This window comes from Jaculus jaculus, chromosome 10, assembly GCF_020740685.1.
Source record: "Jaculus jaculus isolate mJacJac1 chromosome 10, mJacJac1.mat.Y.cur, whole genome shotgun sequence".
Classification (NCBI taxonomy): domain Eukaryota; kingdom Metazoa; phylum Chordata; class Mammalia; order Rodentia; family Dipodidae; genus Jaculus; species Jaculus jaculus.
This window is the reverse complement of record NC_059111.1, coordinates 68,491,959-68,514,466: the sequence shown is the minus strand read 5'-3', so window position 1 is coordinate 68,514,466 and position 22,508 is coordinate 68,491,959. Positions and strand designations below refer to the sequence as shown.

Genomic DNA, 22,508 nt, shown 5'->3' with positions numbered 1-22,508 from the left:
AACAACAAAAAAATTACACAACTCAGATCCAAATTGAGCAGAATGAAAAAAGAAGCAGGGGCTACAAAGATGGCTCAGCAGTTAAAGGCACTTGCTTGCAAAGCCTGTTGGCCAAGGTTCAATTCCCCAGCCACCCACACAAAGCCAGACCCCAAAAACACAAGAGAAGCAAAGACTGAGAAAAATGTTAGGGAAGTAAGTCAAGGAAGCTGCTTGTAGAAGCAACAGATTTTAATTGAATTACTACAAAAACAATAGAAGTGGCAGCAACACAGCCTTGCACCTATAAATACTACCCTGAAAAATTCATTCTTTGTTTAAAAAAATATAAAGAAATCATTTTCAAGTAATAAAAAAGAAACAGAAGACTAGTCCCATAGAGAAGTGTACTTTAAAAATATTTTATTTATTCATTTACAAGGAGAGAGAGAATGTATGAATGAATTTGGGTGTGCCAGGGCCTCTTGCTATGGCAAACAAACTCCAGATGCATGAACCACTTTGTATATCTGGCTTGCTTTACATGGTACTGGGGAATTGAACCTTGGCTGGTAGGCTCTGCAAGCAAAAGCCATTAACTGCTGAGCCATCTCCCCAGCCCAAAAATGTGTATTCTAAGATTAAAAGGGGGGAGGGCACATGAAATAAAAGACATTCTCATAAAAGAAAACATACCACAAAGACATGCTCATGACAATGAATGCTGCAACCCAACAGCTCAAAATAGGCTAAAAAATCCTTTTATATGATGTAAGAGTTGAGAAACCCCAGAACTAGAAAAATTCACAAATTACATGTTTGGGGACAAGACCAATACAAAAACACAAGGTGATTAAACTTAGGAAATATTTATAAGAAAAATATTTCAGAAACAAAAATCAACTTAGGGGCTGGAAAGATGGCTTAGTGGTTAAGGTGCTTGCCCACAAAGCCTAAGGATCCAGGTTTGATTCCCCAAAACCCACCTAAGCCAGATGCACATGTCGATGCATGTGTATCAAGTTTGTTTGAAGTAGCTGAAGGCCACAGTGCATCCATTCTCTTGCTCTATAATAAATAAATAAAATAAAATATTTTAAAGATCAGTTTACAAGAATGACAAAGAATATAGTGGATAACACCTTAACAAAATAGAAAATGGAAAACAACTTAGAAGTAAACAATAAAGACTTTTTAAAAAAGAAATTAACAAAATGTTAACACACAGGTAAAGAAAGCCCAGTATATGTATGGCAGGAGCTCCTAAAGATGACCAATGCAAATAAAAAAAATACAAAAATAAAACTAAAGAAAAGATCATTTGAAATAAAATATTGAAAGAAACATATCTAAGTTATCCAGAGTAATCACATATGGTATATTTTAATAAAACTGAGTGACCTTGAAAGTATACAGGCCAATGATAAAAACTACACCTAAGTTCTTGCTATATAAATTAACAGGAATTCTATCATATAAGGCATTTCAATCAAGTCTAGACATAATTAAGGACTGTTGGAATATATGCTCTTTGAAAGAGAATAGCAGCATGCTCAGATAAGGCAAATACTAAGCTTCACAAATGACACCTACCATAATTTTCTTCTCAGTACATCTGAATTTAAGATTATGCATTTCCAGTATATCTGATAAATGTTACATATCAAATTCCTTCTAGAACCAGCTTTAGTTATGCATCTATCTATAACATTTACATTTTATCTATAACAATTACATTTTCATTGTGTTGGCTGACTTTACAGAGATATATTTCCTTGCTAGTAAAAAGAATAGTTCTTACCCAATATAGTAGATAAACTAACTGAATTTGAGCACATACCCTCATTCTACTAATAGAACTTTTGCCTATTATTCTCAGCTTCCAAAGCTGACAATCACAAAATAAAGTTCTAAAGGGCATCCTAGGGAAGCCTGTAACAAATCCTTGGAAAAGATAAAGGGACAAGAACCCCTTTTATGGAGAAAAGTGTTCACAAAGAGAAACAGTGGATCAAAGGACTGAGGAACATGAAGAGAGAGCCATGTGGAAAAGAGAACAGAGAGAGAGAGGCCTTGAGAAGGATCTTGTCCTTACAAAGGAATAAATCTGGAAGGGTCTCTGAAAAGACAAAAAAAAAAAAAAAAAAAACAGATTCCTCCTTCACCACCCCATATCTAATAGACATATCAATTTTTAAAAGTCCACAACCACATCTTTTTCATAATAAGAAAGAACTAATGACTATTATCATCATAGAAACTCTACAAAATGGTCAACTAATGTCACCTGCAAAATGCAGTATGAAGTAGGAATGAGAATAATATGACAATATAAAATAAGATATTAAGGTATCTCATTCTGCATTTATGACACAGAATCCTGCCGTTTCTGTGATTCTGAGAAACAATATGAAACAATATGAAAGGTAATATTCTTAGAAAATCATCAGAAAATGAAGTTATGAAATTTGCAGAAAAATGGATGGATCTGGAAAAGATTATACTAAGTGAGGTAACCCAGGCCCAGAAAGCCAACCGCCACATGTTCTCCCTCATATGTTGATCCTAGCTACAGATGATTGGGCTTCTGTGTGAGAAGGAACAAACTCAGTAGCAGAGGCCAGTAAGTTAAAAAGGAGATATAAAGGGACGAGAAAGGAAGGGAAGAGGGTATTTAATAGGTTTGTATTGTATATATGTAAGTAGAAGAATAGATTAACAGGGATGAAAAGGCCCAAAGTGACATCAGGGGAAGAGATTGAGTAAAGGAAAGGTGGAGGGAGGGCTAATCAAAATCTAAGAGGATGCAAATAAATCATATGGAATCCTCCGGTTTTGGATAATAGAAAACTCAGGAGCCATAGGTCGTTGCTAGAAAATTTTCAGTGCCAGGGATGGGATACCTCCAGTGAGTTGTTGGCCAGGGAGGTCCCTGATGCCCCCAAAACATTATAGGCCACTGCTGAGTCTCTTGGTTTCCCACCAGGAATAGATGGTAAGACCCTATTGCTGAAGACTCCACATACTTGGGCTGTAAGGCCACTGAGAAATCCTGCTGGAACTGAGCTGATAACCTCCTCCATGTAGACCAGCTGACAGAAAGCTGGAAGAAGCCATTCTACATGTAGTTCAATGGGAGAAGAGATACCACCAGTGAAGATACTCAACAGTGGACACTGCAAGCCTTATAATTGGCCAGCCAGGCCAAATGAGCCAACGGGTGCAATAGTGGCACATCTGTCATAGTGAAACCAACTGCCCTCCAATTGGACTGGAGGCCTGCTCCATGAGGGGTAAACACATCCCTGATACTGAAAACTTAAAACAAGGGTAGTCATGAGTCCTAGGGGTGTAACATCTGCTGATGTCTGGAAAAATGTATATACTATGCTTATCAAACTTCCCAGTAAGCACTTCTCTTAATATTTATACCTTTATACTAATGCTACTCTCACTTTGGGTAGAGAATTTTCTCTTTTCAGGAGACCTTGGGATGACTCACAAGGTATCATAGTCCTGGAAAGAAGTGACTGGAGTACTGAGTAACATCTCAATCACACCTTCCAAGGTTCAGGGTCTAATGTGAAAGAGGTGGTGGAAAGAATGTAAGAGCCAAAGGAAGAGTAGGACTCCTTACAACGTACTCCCTCCAGACATAAAATGGCCTGGATATCCATGACCTCATAGTGCCTGACACTACCTACACAAGACCATCATAAGAGGAGGAAAAGATGATGACATCAAAATAAAAGAAAGACTGATTGAGATAGGGAGGGAATATGATGGAGAATAGAATTTCAAAGGGGAAAGTGGGGGAGGGGGAGGGTATTACCATGGGATATTTTTTATAATCATGGGAAATGTTAATAAAAATTGAGAAAAAAAGAAAATCATCAGTTTTCTATTTGCATAAAAAATGACAAAATATGTTCCAGAAGAGTCAGTGTGGTAGACAAATCAGCAGGTTCTCTCATGGCATCAAAATCTGTAGAACTATAAATCCAAATACATTTAACATGAGATTTATAAATGAAGAGATCCAAGTATTTAAATATTTTGCTTATTTAATCACAACTACTGTTTAGCCCCCAAAAGGCTAAAAACAAGTTGAAAAGTTAAATCTAGTTAATTGTAGAAGAGATTAAAGGATAAAAGTGTGATTGCTTAAAAACTTAGGGAGATATGATGGCCAGATAGGCTGATCTATTTATAACAGAAAAATGACAAGAAGAAATCTTTACTGAAATCTGCCTATATCTACTCATTTGCTTAATCTAGTAAATTAAATCTAGTCTACAAGTTGTTTTTTCCCACTATTATATCCTTAGGTCCAGCAAAGGTGAATATATTGTTGACAGGAAAATACACACTTACACTTCTCCAGAGTAAATAGGTTCAACAGAGTGAAAGTTTTACAAATAAAGAAGTACAAATGTTTATTCTAGCATTTACTTTCATAAATACTGACACCAAATTTCCAAGTAAGTAGCTATGAAGGAGTAGTTTATCCAAAAACGAATGCTTCATTGAAGTTGGAATGAAAACCTGCAGCAAACCACCTGAAGGAAAACAAAACATTTTATATCAATGACACCTCTGCAGAGGCAAGGGAATAAATCAGAACAAGGTGAAACACCAGTCAATGTCTACATACCAGAACACTTTCCACCTCAACAATTCTACAAATATTGTACATAAAACACTGCCAGGAAGCAATGCCAAGGCAGAGCAAATTGAAAAGAAAGAAACAAGTCTAATGGGGCTGAGAGATGGCTTAGCAGTTAAGGCGTTTGCCTGCAAAGCCAAAGGATCCCAGTTTGACTCTCCAGGACCCACGTAAGCCACATGCACAAGGGGCACATGCATCTGGAGTGTGTTTGCAGTAGATGGAGACCCTGGAGCACCCATTCTCTCCCTCTCTTTCTCTGTGCCCCTTTCTCTCAAAATAAATAAGTAAATATATTTTTTAAAAAAGGAAATGTCTACTGACAGGATGACCAAATGGGGATAAAGTGTCTTGAAATGTGTTTAAGTAGCATCTTCCTTTCTTTCTCTATTCATAAAACAACCTAGTACAGCCCTAGTCAATAATAGCCTCTTGATATTACTGACTGAAGAGTTCCTCAGTCACTGTGGCACTACTCAGGAGACAGAAAATGGATGAAAATTTCAAGATTCCAGAGTTCACGAACATTTACCTAAGTTTTTTTTTTTTTTTAGTTTAAATCACAGAAGAACAGTATTACACCCCAAGCTCTCAAAATAAATTAATACCCAATTACAACTTCGTGAACAGTTTCAATCATTAAAAATACTTTGAAGAGAGTTGACTTGGTAGTTAAGAGACTTTCCTGCAAAGCCAAAGGATCCAGGTTCAATTCCCCATTACCCATGTAAGCCAGATGCAGGCATCTGGAGGCCCTGACACACCTATATTTATATCTATATTTTATATATATATATATATATATGATGATGATGAATGAATCAGCTAATCTGTCTTCTCAGTGGCCAAACAACAGAGACCCTGTCTCAAACAAGGAAGAAAAACAGGACCAATACTCCAAGATTGTCCTGACCTCCATACACCCATACATACACACATAGATATAATAAGTTAAATCTCCTAAACACTTTTTTAAAATATTTTAATTATTTATTTGAGAGCAAGAGAGACAGAGGAACAGTTAGAGAGAAAGAGAGTATAGGCGTGCCAGGGCCTCCAGTCACTCCAAACAAACTCCAGACGCATGTGCCCCCTTGTGCATGTGGCTTATGTGGGTTATGAGGAATCAAACCGGGGTCCTTACGCTTTGCAGACAAATGCCTTAACTGCTAAGCCATTTTTCCAGCCCTCTAAACGCTTTTAACATCCTGGTTATGAAACATCTTGTGATATATGAATGTAAACAATGATTCCTGTACTACCCTCAGTTCTAGAGTTTGGGATTGGGGGACATCTGGACACTGGGGATTGCACTCTCATGTCTCCAGTATCATCAGGTTTTACTGAAAAGACTGGCATTTTCTCTCCAAAAAGGATTTATATGCAGCATCCTCCTCCTACTTTCTAGAAAACTCTTATTCTCTGGGTTCTGTTGGTCTAAGTCAAATATCACAAGGAAAATAACCTAATTCAACTAATTCATATTTATAGAGTGCATTTTGATGTCTTCTCAAAGACATTTGTGCTTCAGAAAAATAAAACTTAAGTAAAATTTCAACAAAGTAGTAAAGTAAAATCAAAACATAGAAACACAGGAATAGTTTTGGTGGGCAATGACATTCTAAATTTACCAGAATTCTTGCCCTGAAAAAAGTGACATTTAAGACTGCAAGTGTCTTAAATAGTTGCAACACAAAAAGTTTTAAACAGGGCTGGATCGCTTAGCAGTTAAGGTACTTGCTTCCAAAGCCAAAGGACCCAGGTTCGACTCCCCAGGACCCACGTAAGCCAGATGCACAAGGAGGGACACACATCTGGAGTTCGTTTGCAGTGGCTCGAGGCCCTGGCATGCCCGTTCTCTCCCCCCTCCCTCTCCCTCCCTCTCTTTTTCTCTCTCTGCCTACTTCTATATCTATCTCTCTCTCAAATTAATAAATAAAAAAAATTTTTTTTTAAAGTTTTAAACACAGTACTTCAAAAATTCGGAGCTGCAACAATTATCTTCACCTGAAAAAGTTAGGAACATTTAGCACAAAGAAAGGTGGTATCTGCAAATTGTTTACAAATAACTTAGGAGTTTTCAACCAAGCAGCATGTATATTGCAGATATATATATGCCTGAAGGGGAATATGAATTCAAAATATAGAATTATACAAGTATAAGAGTATTTTTTTAACTTCTTGAAGTAAGGTCTTACTCTATCCTAGACTGACTCACAGCTCACTCTTGTAGTCCAAGCTAGACTTGAACTCATGGTGATCATCCTACCTCCCAAATGCTTGGGATTAAAGGTATTAGTCAGCATGTCCAGCTAACAGCATTTCCTTAAATAAGTGTGATTTGACAGTTATATAACATAATATGAAAATGAGTCTTTTGTGTCAAACTAAACACGTTGTACTTCACCACTTATTAGCCAATGAACCAAAAGAACTCTCTCATAAAAATCACATTTATTTCTAAAGAAAGACTATGTTTGTAGCAGTAACACAGCAAAATAGAAGATGACAGAGGATCTGGAGTGATGGCTTAGTGGTTACAGTGCTTCCCTGCAAAGCCCAAGAACCCAGGTTTGATTCCCCCATACCCATTTAAGCCAGATGCACAAGGTGGTGCATGCATCTGGAGTTTGGTTGTAGTGGCCAAAGGCCCTGGTATACCAATTTGCTCTATCTGCCTCCCTCCCTCCCTCCCTCCCTCCCTCCCTCCCTCCCTCCCTCCCTCCCTCCCTCCCTCCCTCCCTCCCTCTCTCTATCTCTCTCTCTCTCTCAAATACACGAACATTTTAAAAGATGAAGAGATTAATGACATAGCAAAGACTTATGAGGTATCAATTCCTATGTCTAAGAAACAAGTGATAACTAGGACACAGAGGAAATGGGAATAAATGGCTAGATTTAGGAAAAATATGACAAGAGAAAATATAATGTGATCTTTCAGATGGGAGAAATGAAAGAGAAGAAAGTCAAGGACAATTCTGGCAGAAATTTAAAAAAAATAAATTAACTCACTGATTCTGTAGTTCTGAGGGCCTACCAAAGACTGTTCTACAGTTGCAGCAGACAAATGAAAGAAGCAACCCATGTACATTTCATAGCAAACCTCTGAGTTTAATCTTACATCACTCAATACTCTTTATCTTGATAATTGTATTTATAAATCATATCTCATTACACATAAATCATTAAAGCATACTTCAAGCCTGCAATTAAAATTGTTGGGTTGGGGAAATGGCTCAGAGGTTAAAGGTGCTGACTTGCAAAACCTCCAGGTCTGTATTTGGCCCCAGATTCACATCCCCAGTCCCCACATAAAAGGCAGATAAATGCACAAAGTAGTGCATACATCTGGAGTACACTACCAGCAGTGGTTCTTTGTTTTTTAAACAAGGTAAAATTGTTCATAAATATTTTTCTTCTATAAATAGCATAGAAAAATATACTAGTTTACTTTGTCAAAGCACAGAAACTGAGGATGAAGATCTACAGTAAAGGAATATCACTAGTCTACTCTGAAGCATTAGGTCCAAAATAAAAAATATTAACAAAAACATCTAAAAATTGTTACAGTATCTTCAAATGTTTAGATGTGTAAGTTTGTAGAATATAAGGATGTCAGTTCAGTTTTCATCTGTTGTATACAAGCCCTACAAGTAAGATTCCTCTCTCTAGTTAATAGAAATGCAATGGAATAGCACTTTTTCAAATGTAGCATATGCTACCAGGCTGGCCTCAAATTCACTAACCTCCTGTTTCAGCCTCCAAAGTACTGAGATTACAGGCACATACCACCATGCTCAACTATAACTATACTTTTCAAAGCTTGTTTAAACTTTCAATGAAAATACTAACATAGTTTTATGTTCACAGATTTCAAAGCTGACTCCAATAGAGAAAACTGTGAAGAACAAGCTGTACCCAAGTATGACTTCAAGCTATGTTTCATGATTCACAGAACAAAATCTGAATCTAAATTGATGCATTTTTCTCCAACCCCACATATAACATATTTTTTTCGTTAATGAGCAGTTTGGATTTTATTTAAACATAGTAGCAAATTTATAGGATGAAGTTTGACAAAAGACCAGTGACCCTCATACACTTAAAAAAAAAAATCACAGGGAGCACTGGGGTAATTTTTAAAGGACTACACAAACTTGGGGTTTGGAGAGAAGGTGGTAGCAATAATAGATATAACCTTTAATTCTTTTTCAATTTCTGAGATTACCATCTATACTTTAAAAATACCAACTCTATTCTTAGAACCAACCTTATTGATACCATCATTTTGAAATGTCTGTGCCATATTTCTTCTTGTACATATCAAAACTCATACTTAACAATGAGTTGTGGGTTGCAAAAGAGGATTTATTTTAGCATCTGTCTTAAGTCTTTGTCTTCTAGTTCAACAAAGACAAGGTCAAGTGATATATAACTTATTTCTTATCAAATAACCTTGACATAAACAATTTGATCAGCATTCACGAAATACTTCTATAATAGTGAGTTCCCCCATAATCCCAAGAAAGAGCTTTAAAATGTGCCTAGTTGGGTATCCATTGATTTTATCTTATACAAGGTGGGTAAAATTCCTAAGTCACTACCACTCAGTATACTACAAGTACTTAAAGTTCTGTAAAAAGATGACGATGAGCCTCTATTCTATATAAAGTATCTGCAGCTATTCATTCATTATCTGTGGCTGCTGAGAAAAGAATACTGTCTTTAGAGCACATGGTTCTCTCATTCTGTGTGTGTGTAGCATGTATGTATGTAAACCCAATGGAGTAAACTTATCAGTTGACCAATTAATATCTTGGTCCTTAAGTATATTCAGAAACTTCAAGTTGAATTATCACCCTATAGGAATGCTGAATTATAAATAAAAATATGAAGTCCTATAAATATCCTGACTAGTCAAATTATGTTTACTTACTGTTTGGCCTTACTGACACTAATGAGTAAAAGATTCTGTGGAAGTTTTTCCCAAAGGAGGAATACTTCGTAAAAAATAAAGCTTCCAGAAGGGTTGGACTCCTTACAATGTGCTCCCTCCAGACAAAAAATTGGCCTCAATATCCATGACCTCAGAATGCCTGACACTACCTACACAAGACCATCATAAGAGGAGGGAAGGATCATGGCATCCAAATAGAAAAGAGACTAATTGAGATGGGGAGTAGATGTGATGGAGAATGGAATTTCAAAGGGGAAAGTTGGGGGCGGGGCCGGTAGGGAGGGTATTACCATGGGATATTTTTTATAATCATGGAAAATGTTTAATAAAATTGAGAAAAATAATAAATAAATAAATAAATAAAATAAAAATAAAGCTTCCCAGGAACAGATTGCTAAGAAATTATAACTGAAGTAATGCTTTTTTTAAAAAAAAGGACAAAACAGGGGCTGGAGAGATTACTCAGCAGTTAAGGCACATGTAATGCAAAGCCTAAGGACCCAGGTTCAATTCCCCAGTACCTACATAAGCCAACTGCACACAGTGGTACAGTGGCTAAGGACCCAGGTTCAATTCCCCAGTACCTACATAAGCCAACTGCACACAGTGGTACAGTGGCTAGAGGTCCTGGTGCACCTATTCTATCTGCCTTTTTCTTTTTCTTTCCCTTTCCCCCCAAATAAATAAATAAACTTAAAAATCTTTTTTAAAAAGGCAATATATTCCAGAAAAGGCTTTGGAATATTTATCTAAAAATAAGTATATCTTTTTAAATAAAAAAGATGAGAAAAAAATCATTGAAATATTAATTTATTCATTTTAGGAGTTTATTTATTTTATTGGTTTTGTACTCAGTGAATACATTCAAGTCGGTACCATTGTTAGTCTCTTCCCTGACCTCCCCCCTCTGCAGGGATCCTCCTTGTTAGAGAATATGGGTCGTGCATTGTAGGGCTAAGCATCAGTTATGGGTAGGAGGCAATGTCTCTGTGTATCATGACCCAACGTGTGGCTCTGACATTCATTCCACCTCTCTTCCGCAAATTTCCCTGAGCCATGTTGGGTTCATTTTAGGTCTGCGGTCTTGGGAGCCTCTGTCTCTCTGGATATCTGGTTTGGTAGCAGTTGATTGTTCTCTGTGTCTATCTCCTTCACCCTTGTGCTGCTACCAGGTTCACCAAGAAAATAGCACTCTTGCTTATTTGCCCAATTATTCTTGGTTTCAGCTAGAGCCCTTTTGAGTTGTGATGGGGTGGTTCTCTTTAGGAGTTATTTGAATACCAAATTTCATAGAACTTTCAAGACTAGAAAAGTAATGGAAAAGATCTATTCACATGTTCATTTATAACAGCTTCTTGGATATTAATTTTATTAAATGTCAGAACATTTTATTCAGCAAAGAGAAATTACACTATTCAGTATTATGTTTTAACCACCTTAGGTGAACCTCAAACTTGTGTAACTGATTTCCTAAAAGTTTGTGCAAATAAAATTTTTGAAATTAAATCATTTTATGTACACATCAGTTACACATTTTGCAAAGCATATAACCAAACTAAAAGTTGTTTTACTATACTTTTCAAAGCTTGTTTAACACTTTGATAAATTAAATCATTTTATGTACACATATTTACACATTTTGTAAAACATAAAACCAACCTAAAAGTTGCTTAACAGTTTAAATTTCTGTACTATCATGAAGCACAAATATGTAACTCATATTCTCCTGATCTAGCACTTAGTATATGATACTGTTCTTTAGGATATAATGCAAAAAAATTAAATTTTTCATTAAATTTTGAGCTTGACAGTGTTAAATTACTGTAAATGTAATAAATTTAGACATTGATTCCATGGAGTTTCACTAGATCAAGCTTCACTTAATAGTATCTAAATGTTACTAAAGCTCACTTGTAGAAGTTTATACTACACCTTTGAAAATGTAGACTATCCAGACATAATTCATCTTTCCCACTTATCTCTACCAGGAGAAGCTCCCAGTTCCTTCTATACTATAAATGTCTAAAGCTTAAAAAACAATCCAAGAGTTAATCACCATCATTGAAGGGCAAGCCCTAAATTAAAAAACACAAACAAAAAAATTATAGTTATTGGATTGGGAGATAGCATAGTCAGTAGAGTGCGCACCATGTTCAAACTCCCAGCACCCATGTAAGAAGCCATGAATGGCAGTGCTTATCTGTAATACCAGCACTGTGGGAAAGGCACAGACAGGATACCTTAGTCTTACTGCCCATATAGTATGGCCAAATCAGTGAGCTGAATTTTAAGTTCAGTGAGAGATCCTGTCTCAAATAATAAAGTGGTGATTGAGGAAGACATCTGATGTCAACCTCTGGTCTACACACACACAAAACCATCATACATTAGTGATGTAAACCAGTAGACAGTAGAAATTCTATAAAATAGACAACTAGTATCATTCTATTAATTCTAACCTTTATAGGACTGCATATCATTTTAATTACTGTTCAGTGATTTGAATTCAGTGTGTTTATGTACTTCTCTAACATAATTTAAGCAGAAGCTCTATAAATCCTATGGAAGAGATTTAAGAAATACTGCAGGGATTTTAGGTAAGAGTAATCATCCTGGTAATTAAACATGCTGGTAACGGTTAATACACAATAAATGCCACAGGTGCTATTAGATGAGGCACATATATATTTCACCAAAATCATCTTCAATATAGAGTTACAGAAAGTGAGAAGAAAGGTTTAAGGACAAAGTTACAGTTAAACCATAGCTAACTTAAGGACTTTCAAACAACTACATTAATTATAGAATAATAATGTGAGTCAAATATTTAAAGATTTAGCAACTGTACTATATATTTACCTTCAAATTTTAGAGGAATCTTAACAGTGGAATATTTGCAAATGAATATAAGAAATCTTAAGAGTGGAGCATTTGTAAATGAATATGAGAAATCTTAATAATGGAATATTTGTAAATGAGTATAAATTAATAATAGTTTGCTTCATTAGTTTCCTATACCTTATTTCCCAAAATCCTTACAATTTCAGCTGACTTGCATAGTTATATTCAGGGACCAGAAGCTTATCTTCCATATTCCACTTGCAACATTACAAATAAAAAAAAAAAATCAGCTGACCAAATATGATTCATCTAACATCTGTTTGTTTTGCCATTAGGTTAAATGTGACACTTAACCTTTAAATAGTAGTATCTGCATAAATTTGTTAATTTTTTGACTACATGGCTTATATAAAGTGAAACATGGCAACTGTCTAAACACTAACCTAAATAAACAGTAATGGCAGACATAATGCTAATATTTCTTTAAGATAAAAGAACTAAATGTGCATAAAAATAAAAAATATGTAAAACCTGAATATAATAAAAACAAGTAATTTTACAGTTAACCAAGATCTCAAGTAAATAATGAAACACATAAAAAGCTTATACTTTCCATTCTGGCACAATAATAGCAGACATTTAGTCAAATCCAAGTCCTACCCATTTCAACAGCCTCCCAGGGCATCATTAAGTATTACTACACAACATTACTACACAAGAAACCACATCCAACAATACAGTTCAGACTTCTGCAACAATGTGCATGTGTGTTCAGAGAGCACAAGGGCTAGTGATATCACCCTAAGCCAAACTACAGTAGAATATTATACTATGAACAAGAAGTGATATACATTAGGTCCAGAGACTTATAACAGTCACTGAATGGCACTATTCTAAGTTTCACCAAATGAAAGAAAAATACATAGAATAGCAACTTTAAAACAATTCCCTGGACTGTTTAATTAATTGTTTTTTGACATTTGGAGGAGTACTTTTCACATGTGGAACCAGAGGTGGATACTTAAGTTGATGTGTAAGAAAATCAGAGATAGGTATGGTCAAGGAATCATTTAATCCAAGCACTTGGGAGACTGAAGGAAGATTACCAGCTTGAGTCAGCCTGGGCTATGTAGGGATATATTGTCAACTAAATGTTCTCCTAAAGAGTGTATTAAATATTTTTTTTTAGTAATGTGAAAGTTAGCATTAGCTAATGGACTAGTCACAAAAAGTCTTTCCAGGACATACTGGATAAACTAGGAACTGTTATTTAATACTGTCAGTAGATGGTAGGTTTTTTAAAATTTTTTTTGTTTATTTTTATTTATTTGAGAGCGACAGACAGAGAGAGAGAGAAACAGAGAGAGAGAGAGAGAGAGAGAGAGAGGGAGGGAGGGAGGGAGGGAGGGAGGGAGGGAGGGAGGGAGAGAGAATGGGTGTGCCAGGGCCTCCAGCCACTGCAAACGAACTCCAGACGAATGCGCCCCCTTGTGCATCCGGCTAACGTGGGTCCTGGGGAATCGAGCCTCAAACCGGGGTCCTTAGGCTTAACAGGCAAGCGCTTAACTACTAAGCCATCTCTCCAGCCCAGATGGTAGGTTTTTGAACTTCAGCAATAGCAGGTAGCAATTTGGAGCAACTTTTGGATTTTTGTTTTAGAAATATAGATAATTGAAGGATTTCTAACAATTCTAATAAGTTGGAAGGCAACTAACCTTCACAAGTCTCTTCAACTCATTAAGGTACATCATGGTGGCACTCAATTAAGTTATATGCATAGGGTTCAAATTCACACTGCAAAAATAACTGCTGGCTCTCTTGGTAAAGCAAAATCAATCTAATGCTAGTTATCAGAACTTTGTTTAGTGATTCCTTGTGCATTAATCAGTTCACTACCATTTATAAGTAATGCTTGACATTTATGAAAGTAGAAAGAGCTTCTACACAATGTCATGTGATTCAAAGACAGCAGATTCTGGTATTTTGTAAACAGTACCAGACCATTCACATTCATAATCCTAAACCCTCAGGAACAAGGCACAATCTCAATCTCCCTTTATTTTTCTCACAGGAACACAAAGGCATGTGTGCACACACACCCACACACACTTTTTATACAAGAAACAAATAGAGACCAATGGCCAATCCTTCCATAATCTATTTTAGTTACATCCAGCAAGCTAGGTCTAACATTTTTAGACATTCTGAAAATGTCAGAGCACGTCCTGGAACAGCATAATAGTACCATGGAAACAAAAGAAAACCCATTCCTTTGTCATTCCTTCTACTCAAAAATCTCAGATCATCAACATGAGTTTTTCTGAGTTAGAAGAAATAGGATAGTCTCCTAGAATGAACACTGGATCTAAGACATCTGAATTCTATATCCATCTTCTCCAATTTAAAAGTATACTTTGCTTGGCATCTAGTTAGCACTAAAATGTTTTCTTCCTTCCTATCTACAATGACAAAGGCAATCTAAGGCAAGGAAGTCACTGAACACTGAAAGATTCACGAACTTGTTTCCTCCTGGAGTTTATCTCAACACAATTCACTTGAAAGGAATCAGAGTGTTAAAGGTATCAGCTACACTTGTTCCTCCTAAAATGAAATTCTGGAAAGCTATTTCTCAAAAATTTGTTCATAATGTAATGTCCTTGGATTTTTTTCAGATTTACTCCTAACCTATTATAATTTATTATGCAGAATAAGCACAAATATTCTAAGAATCTCAGAAAGATGAGGTTTTAACTTTCAGGAGTCCAGATAAAGGGTAACACGAAGCTCAGACTCTTTTAGCAACTCCCCAGTTCTACATCACTACAAGGAATAGTAGTATTCCCTTTCCTCCACTTCTTTTTGGCAGGCCAGTTAAGGCATTATGTTAGTTCACTTCAATCTCTTGTTAAATAATTAAACAATATGTGAGGTAGAAAAACTGTTAATGATTTGGTTTCACAGGCATTTAATAAGAGAACAAAATTATATGCTGAAGACAAAAGTTTCAGGCACAGACCCAGGACAGGTGTCATAGAAAGCCAATAGGTGGTGTCTGGGAATTTTAAGCTCTAGAACAAATACTGAACAAGATTAGGAACAACAATTCATTTGTGTACATATCTTGATACATAACTAACTACAGATGAATTTTAGTAAAATGGGCTTTTAGAAATTTTGTTTAGAATTTCTTTTAAAAACTACAGACTTAAGGAAAAATCCTTCCCTATTTGTTAATAGTTTAACTTCCATTTTATTAGTTGCATGGAAGCCAGTTACTCCTTTGTTTCCTTATTCAAATGTACACAGTAACAAACAAAATAATGACAAGAATGTCATTATCTTAACAATTCTTAATGGACAAATCTAAATTTGCATTATCTTTCCAGAAGTGTACACCAGTCAATGAGATGTTCTTATGTAAAAAATGTACTGCAATTAATGAAATGACTTTCAGTTCTACATATGTTTACCAAGTTTTACGTACAGGTTAAGAATTGACTAAGGTACTTTTTAAACATTTAAAAAATATATTTGTTTATTGAAGACAGAGAAAGAAAGAGGCAGATAGAGATAGAATAGGCATGTCAGGGTCTCCAGCTTCTGCAAAGGAATTCCAGATGAATGTGCCACCTTGTGCAGCTGGCTTACATGAGTACTGGGGAATCAAACCTGGGTACTTACGCTTTACAGGCAAGTGACTTAACCACTAAACCATCTCTCCAGCCCTAAGGTGCTTCTAAATACCATAGAAATTCAATGTTCAAAATGCTTAAAATAATAGATATTTGAAAGGAATTTAATCTTTGAACATGACAACAGACTAATTAAACAACTTTATAAAATCACTTATCTATTTTGCTATTCACTTAATGGTCTAGCAATATTACAATGAAGCAACTGACAGAAAAAAAAAAACAGATCCATAAATAATGAACATTGTTTTTACTTAGTGCAATTCTCAGGCTGAAAATCTTTCCCCAATAGCAGTATTTGAAACTTATTTCAGAAGGCTAAACTCACTTGGTTTTAGTCTTTTAAAATATAACCATAATTTCTTTATGTATAAAAACAGTAAGGTTTTAAAGAAGCTCAAGAAAAATATTAGAGCTACCAAACAGTTAAAGAGTATTAGGCCTAAATAAATCTGATATATTAAATCATAAGTCAATACCGTACTTTAACTGAAGGAGCTAAGTTTCAAGATCTTCAGTATTTTTGTCACTAGATTTGGTACGCTAAAAGTAGTAGTATTCGCCAATCAAAGTACTCTCATGCAATTGTTTTTATATCTTTTAGGGTCTATAATTCACCCTAATGCTGGATTTTTACAAGAGGATTTGCATTTGCTATTACTGTCTTATATTGAGTATTGTGAGTGTTCTGTGTTTAAATACATGGGTTTTGTTCTATAAGGTTTCAGAAAAAAAGCAACTTTATTATATTTTCTTTAGAATGTTACTAATGGCTTTAGCTTAAAGATCATTAATCTTAACACTAACAGTCTGCTTTAGTCTTATTTGAATTGTTCTATTTATCTCAAAGGTAGAGTTTATGTATTACCATCACAAAAAATAACTATTTGCATAATACTTTATAATTTTACATCTACTATAAACACATCCCAGGGAGTCTGAGGAAGCATTCAGCAGCTTGTCATTCACCACTTAAAGACCCTTCAGAGCCAAACAAGGGGGAGGATGGCATTTTGCTAATGGCAGAAGTACAGAGATGAATGATAAAGAATGAGGCTTGAAGTTTTAATAATACAAAAGAAAAATACAAAAAGAATGATCCATGAGCATAAACAAAACAAAACTTACAATTTGTAAAACTCCATGTCTTTTATATAGAGCAAGATGTTTGTGGGTTTATGCATCTTCTGTTATGGTAACCATTTAAGACTATGCTACATAAATAAAGGGAATTGCTACCTTTTGCTGGATTTTATAAATTAATTTAATATTACAATTGATTGCTCCTTTTTATAGAATTCAGCTTTTCCTCAGCTTTGTGAAATAATATGAATATCAATTCCCTATTAGTCTAGTCTTAACTTTATAAATATGCAAACTCAGAATGTTTAAGAGAAAAAATAGCAATGTGTTCTTAAATTCTGTTCTTTCAAAATGTCCTCTCGATAAAAGAATCAGAAAATTTTAAAAAGTTTCTATATTTTCTTTCACAATCATCACTCCTAAAAAATGTATAAAATACTCAATCTCAGTTATGTCACCTCTAATCCAAACGCTCTTATCACATGAAGATTTCTGTAAACAATATGTGTCTACACAAAATACGTATCCCCTGAGCCACCATCTACTTAATTTAGAATTTTTATATGTAGTTTAAAAGCACAGTATAATACCACCATCTTACACACACACACACACACACACACACACACAGAAAGAGAGAGAGAAATGTGCAAAAAAGGAAGGAGGTGGAAAGCAGAGGAAGAAATGGAGCACGCTGTTCTCATTCATGCAGTAGTGATGTCTGTGTCGGCGGCAGTAGTGGCAGCAGCAGGAGCCTTGACCAGTGGAGGCTTAAATCCACTCAAGTCAGAACCTTGCAGAATTCAAAAGAAACTGAATAATTATTTTAAATCTTAAGTCATAGTATGTATGCACTGAAAGGATTAGGTGTACAGTTTTAATATGGATAGAGAGGAACAAGACATAACAAGAAGTAACATAGGGGTAATATAATCAGAGAACTGGGGGCACAAGAGCCAGCATTCAAAATCACTTCAATGCAAGAAACTGACAAAACCACCTGGTATTAAAAGAAAAACTAGCAGAGAAAGCCATTCAATTCCCCACACAGGCTCTCTGACACCGCAAATCCGTATACTGCACAAGCACACTCAAGAGTGTTTTCATCATGATTACATTAAACTGCATTAAACTCGGATGTGCTATTCGACAACGAAGAGTTTAAGCCAGATCACAAATTTCATTAAAACTACTTGATGGTGGGGCATGTAATTCCTAAGCAATTGCGGCTTCTGCAGGATGCAGTAAAACAAGCTGTACTAGTCTCTGTTGTAAGATGGAACTGTTTATCAACAAAAGGTACGCAGGCACTAGGTGGCCATCGTATATTGTTGCAACAATTGCCAAAACTTCTCTTATTCTGCCCACAAAATTCTCTGTGCACACACAATCTGCAATGCTTACTTTATGCCTGACATTAGTCCTCAAAAGAAAATCCCAAAACTCAACTTATGCATTGTTAAAGCTAAACTGGTCAAAAATTTATGGAACTGCTGCCTTTGCTGTTACTTCTCATTTAACATAGCTCCAGAAAATGTGCATGGGAGTTGCATATGGCATTAATCTGTTAGAAAATGGTGGCCTTCTCTATAAAATATAGCCAAAGATGTGTGTTCACTTGTGGTCATTATTAGGGCGATCACGTTGTTTTCATTCATTCATTCAGGATTTGCAGGAGGATGTCAGTTTCTGCAGCAGCTGGCTTGACCTGGGGGAGGAGTGGGGGAGCAAATTCCTCCTGGTGCATACAGATTACAGGATGTATTTCTCTGTGCTCAAGCACTGACTCCACTGCACTACGACCTACACAGAGGCTTGCCATCAAGTGGTCTGAAAGCAAGTGCTTAGCAACATGCTAATTACAGGTCTGAAATATTAAAACTAAAAACACCTAATCTGTGATCTATCGTAACGCAATCACGTTCTCTAACCCTAACACGTTCATCAAGAAAGTCCATTTTAAAAATGCCACGTACCACATAAACACTGTATGAAGCCTGACAGTGTTTTCTTTCCGAAGGGAGAACCCCCCTCCCCCGTTCACTCCGTATGATTCCTTCCTTCTACAATGCTCCACAAGCAGTAGCAACTGTAGCTCTAGGCTGGTATCTAATACTACCAGCTACTCCGTTCTCCCTTGTGGCCTTTAAGTCCCTGTTTTGGCTAATTTTCTTTCCCTCCCCCAGGACTAGGGTTAGGACTGTGTCCCTAGACACAAACAAACCCAAGCCAAAACAGAAAACATAAGGGAAGCCCACTGCATCATCCAGTTCATCATTACCTTTGACACCTAACAAAAAAAAGAAACTTGAGATCCTCACACAGCTCAAATGAACCGTTAAGTATACTTTTAAAAATGGAAGGAAAAAGAGAACACACTCCACAAATAGGTTTTGAGGAATTCATAATGAAAAATAAAATCACGATTTGGATATAAACTATGTGTAATACGAGCTGTAGTGCTCCGATGCATGAAGAAATAAAAACCCTATGGTAAACTTCAATGGCACATTCAAAACTGACCCCTGTATACATGCAAAGGATATCCTTACATCATAACTCACGCCACCAACCCTTCAAATCACAAAACAAGCCAACATCGTTAGCTGGGTAGTTGCGGGCGCGTTGGGAACTTTGTGGGCAAGCACAAAGGCTGCAGAGATTCCAGCCACCACCTTCTCGGCGGCCCAGAGAGAGTGGCTGTGCGTGTCTAAGGGTTTCGCCCGGCTCCTCCTGCCAACCCCGGAGAGCTAATCCGCTCTTCAACAGCAAAACCCCTCGAAGCCGATGCCGGCGAGGGATGGAAGATCAAAATCGAAGGGGCGGCGTAAGGGTCAAATGAAAAGTTGTTTCTCGGGGTCTCGCGACCTGGTAAAGAGGAAGAGGGGAGGGGAGGTGCCCAGAGCCACTTTCACACCTTCGAGAATGCACTAGCAAAGAGAAGCCCGGAGAGGCTGAAGTTTCCACCACGCAGGGCACCGTCGGGGAAGACAGACGCAGCCCGGGAGGACGGGAGGGTTGGGCTCGCTACCTCTGCACACGGGCGAGCCGGGGCTCCGTCTCTCAGGTGAGCTGCTCCTCCGATGGCTCTCAGGGGACCGTCTCGGGCGGCCCTTGGCCCGCGGCGCCAGCTCCGCCGGGGTGACGACGGTAGTGGCAGGCGCCGGCGGCGGCGTCGGGCTGGGCGGGCTGGGGCCGTGGGCCGCGCCGGGCCCGGGGAGGCTGCAGAGCGCCGCGGCGCCAGCGGCGGGGGCGGGCGGGCGCGTGGGACTGTGCTGGCTGCCCCGCAAGAGCTGATAGGGAACTGTGGCGCGGATGGGCTGCAGCAGCCGACCGGCTCCCGCCCCGGGCGCGCAGCTCACGCCGCCGCCGCCGCCGCCGCCGCCCGCCCCGTTCCCGCTCGCGCCGGCTACGGGCGGGGAGCCCGCGGCGCTGCGCCGCATCCTCTGCGGCGGGGGGTGAGGGGTCTGAGAGGAACTGCAGGAGGACGACGACGACGAAGTGGACATGGTGGCTGCCTCCGCCGGCCTGGGACGCCGCCGGCCACCCCCGAGGCGCGCGAGCGAGCGTGTGGAAGCCGGCGCGACGGTGCGTGCGAGTGTGTGAGGGGGAGGGGCGGGGGCCGCGAGGGGCGGAGCTCCGGGGCGCCCCTTCCCGACGCGCACCCCCGCCGCCCCGGCCGTGGGGGGAGGGGAAGGCTGCGAAAACAAACGTCCAACCGCCCCAAACGCCGGGCAGCGCTCAGCCGAGCCGTCACGGCGCGGGCAACCGGGGACCCACAGCCTCCGCCGGGGCCGCCGCCGCCGCCAGGGGCATCGCGCTGACAGTGCACTCGCCCCCTGGGATCACGCCGCCCGCGGTTTTCTCCTCAGCCCTCGCGGTGTCGCGCGCCTGCGCGCGCAGGAGAACCCGGCAGCTACGGACACGGGCTGGGGAAAAGAGCCTCGAGCTGCCTCGCGCTCCGCGACACCGCCGCCGTCACCACTTCAACCCGCTTCTCACTTGGAATGGCAACTAGTCCTCTCAGCTGCGTCCCGCCCCGGCCGCAGCGAGCACGTCGATTGGCTGCGCCCCTCTCCTCCAGAACTCCGGGGATTGGTTCCGGAATAGGAATGAGTGGAGCTTCCGCCAACGACAACTGGGCGTTCTCCTCCGGGGGCGGGGCGTGAGAGGAAGAAGCGTGGGGAGGGGGCGTAAAAGTTGACAGCTTTAGCCGTGAGGGCGAGACTTCGAAAAGTGGTGCCGGGTGTGTCCTGCGCGTGCTCCGACGCCCACAGACACGCGCACGACGTGGTAAGCAGGTTGCAAGGGCTCCACCCACTTGGGCCGTCCACTACTTGAGACCCAAGACGCCGCAGGCAACGTGACTCTACAGGTACACCTGCATCCGGTGAGATGTTTGAGTTAGAGCCCTTCCCCTGCAGCTGTAGCAGCCTCGTTTGTCGTGGCCTAGTGGCCTTAACAATTAAAAGAACTTCTTCAGGTAATCGGGAGCAGTGTCAGGAAGCTGGACCGAACAAGATGCACTTGCTATGACATCCTATCTTCACATTTTTAATTATAGAGTAAAAAAGAGATAATCAGATTCTGGGTTGCAAGGCAAAAACTGAATTGTAGAGGTCAAGCGAAGAATGTTATGTCCTTACACCATCATATATATTAATGGCGGACATCCTGTTGTCTTTCCCTAAACAGATGTCCTCTTGGGAGGAATAAATACCAAACATAATCTTAACAATACACTGTGGCAAGTTTGTATTTATAATGCGGTGGAACTTAAGAGGTACAAAGATTTTAGTTGAGTATTAAATAACTGTGTGTACCACTACAGTAAATTGAAGTTTTTAAACCCCAAGCGAGAATTATTCAGGGTCTGCATCTGACACCTTCCTTAATTTTCATGAGGCTAAAAGAAAGAGAAGGGGTATGTCATATTAGTGTACCCATACTGACAAGCTTCTCATTTCAGGCACTCTGTGCATTGAAGTTCAACTCATAGGAGCCCTCCATCCCTCTCTCCTCCTTGTGATCTTAGATGTGAGAGCACAGTGTTGTTTCTTTAAAAATTGATGAAGCCCCATAAAACTATAAAACTTGCATCCAGTACTTTATCCCATTAGGTTAGTGATAGTTCCACACTTTATCACATTTTAAAATAATAGCTCCCACTTACGAAGCATTCACCACATGCCAGCCACTGTTCTAAGGACATTAATATGTGTTAACTCATTCATCACATTAATCCACAAGGTATGTCCTACTATTATCCCTGCTGTTTTCCCAGATGGGC

At 38.7% G+C, this 22,508-nt stretch overlaps 1 protein-coding gene and 1 non-coding gene across 4 annotated transcripts in view; both read right to left on the bottom strand.

Annotated features, from left to right (window-relative positions):
* The window catches only part of Glcci1 (glucocorticoid induced 1), an 84,459-nt gene extending 63,728 nt beyond the window's left edge, over nucleotides 1-20,731 (bottom strand). For 2 of the 3 annotated variants that reach the window (XM_012948270.2, XM_045159978.1), the window contains exon 1: nucleotides 20,250-20,731. In XM_012948270.2, coding sequence (XP_012803724.2) covers nucleotides 20,250-20,727 — 478 coding nt within the window. In that variant the 5' untranslated portion in view covers nucleotides 20,728-20,731. Of the gene's footprint in view, nucleotides 1-20,135 lie in introns of all 3 variants that reach the window. The other variant, XM_045159979.1, reaches the window with a different exon arrangement.
* Nucleotides 8,949-9,074, bottom strand: LOC123464299. Its single transcript, XR_006639526.1, has one exon. It is a non-coding gene; the product is annotated as a small nucleolar RNA SNORA40 (small nucleolar RNA).
* Nucleotides 20,732-22,508: the final 1,777 nt, after the last annotated feature.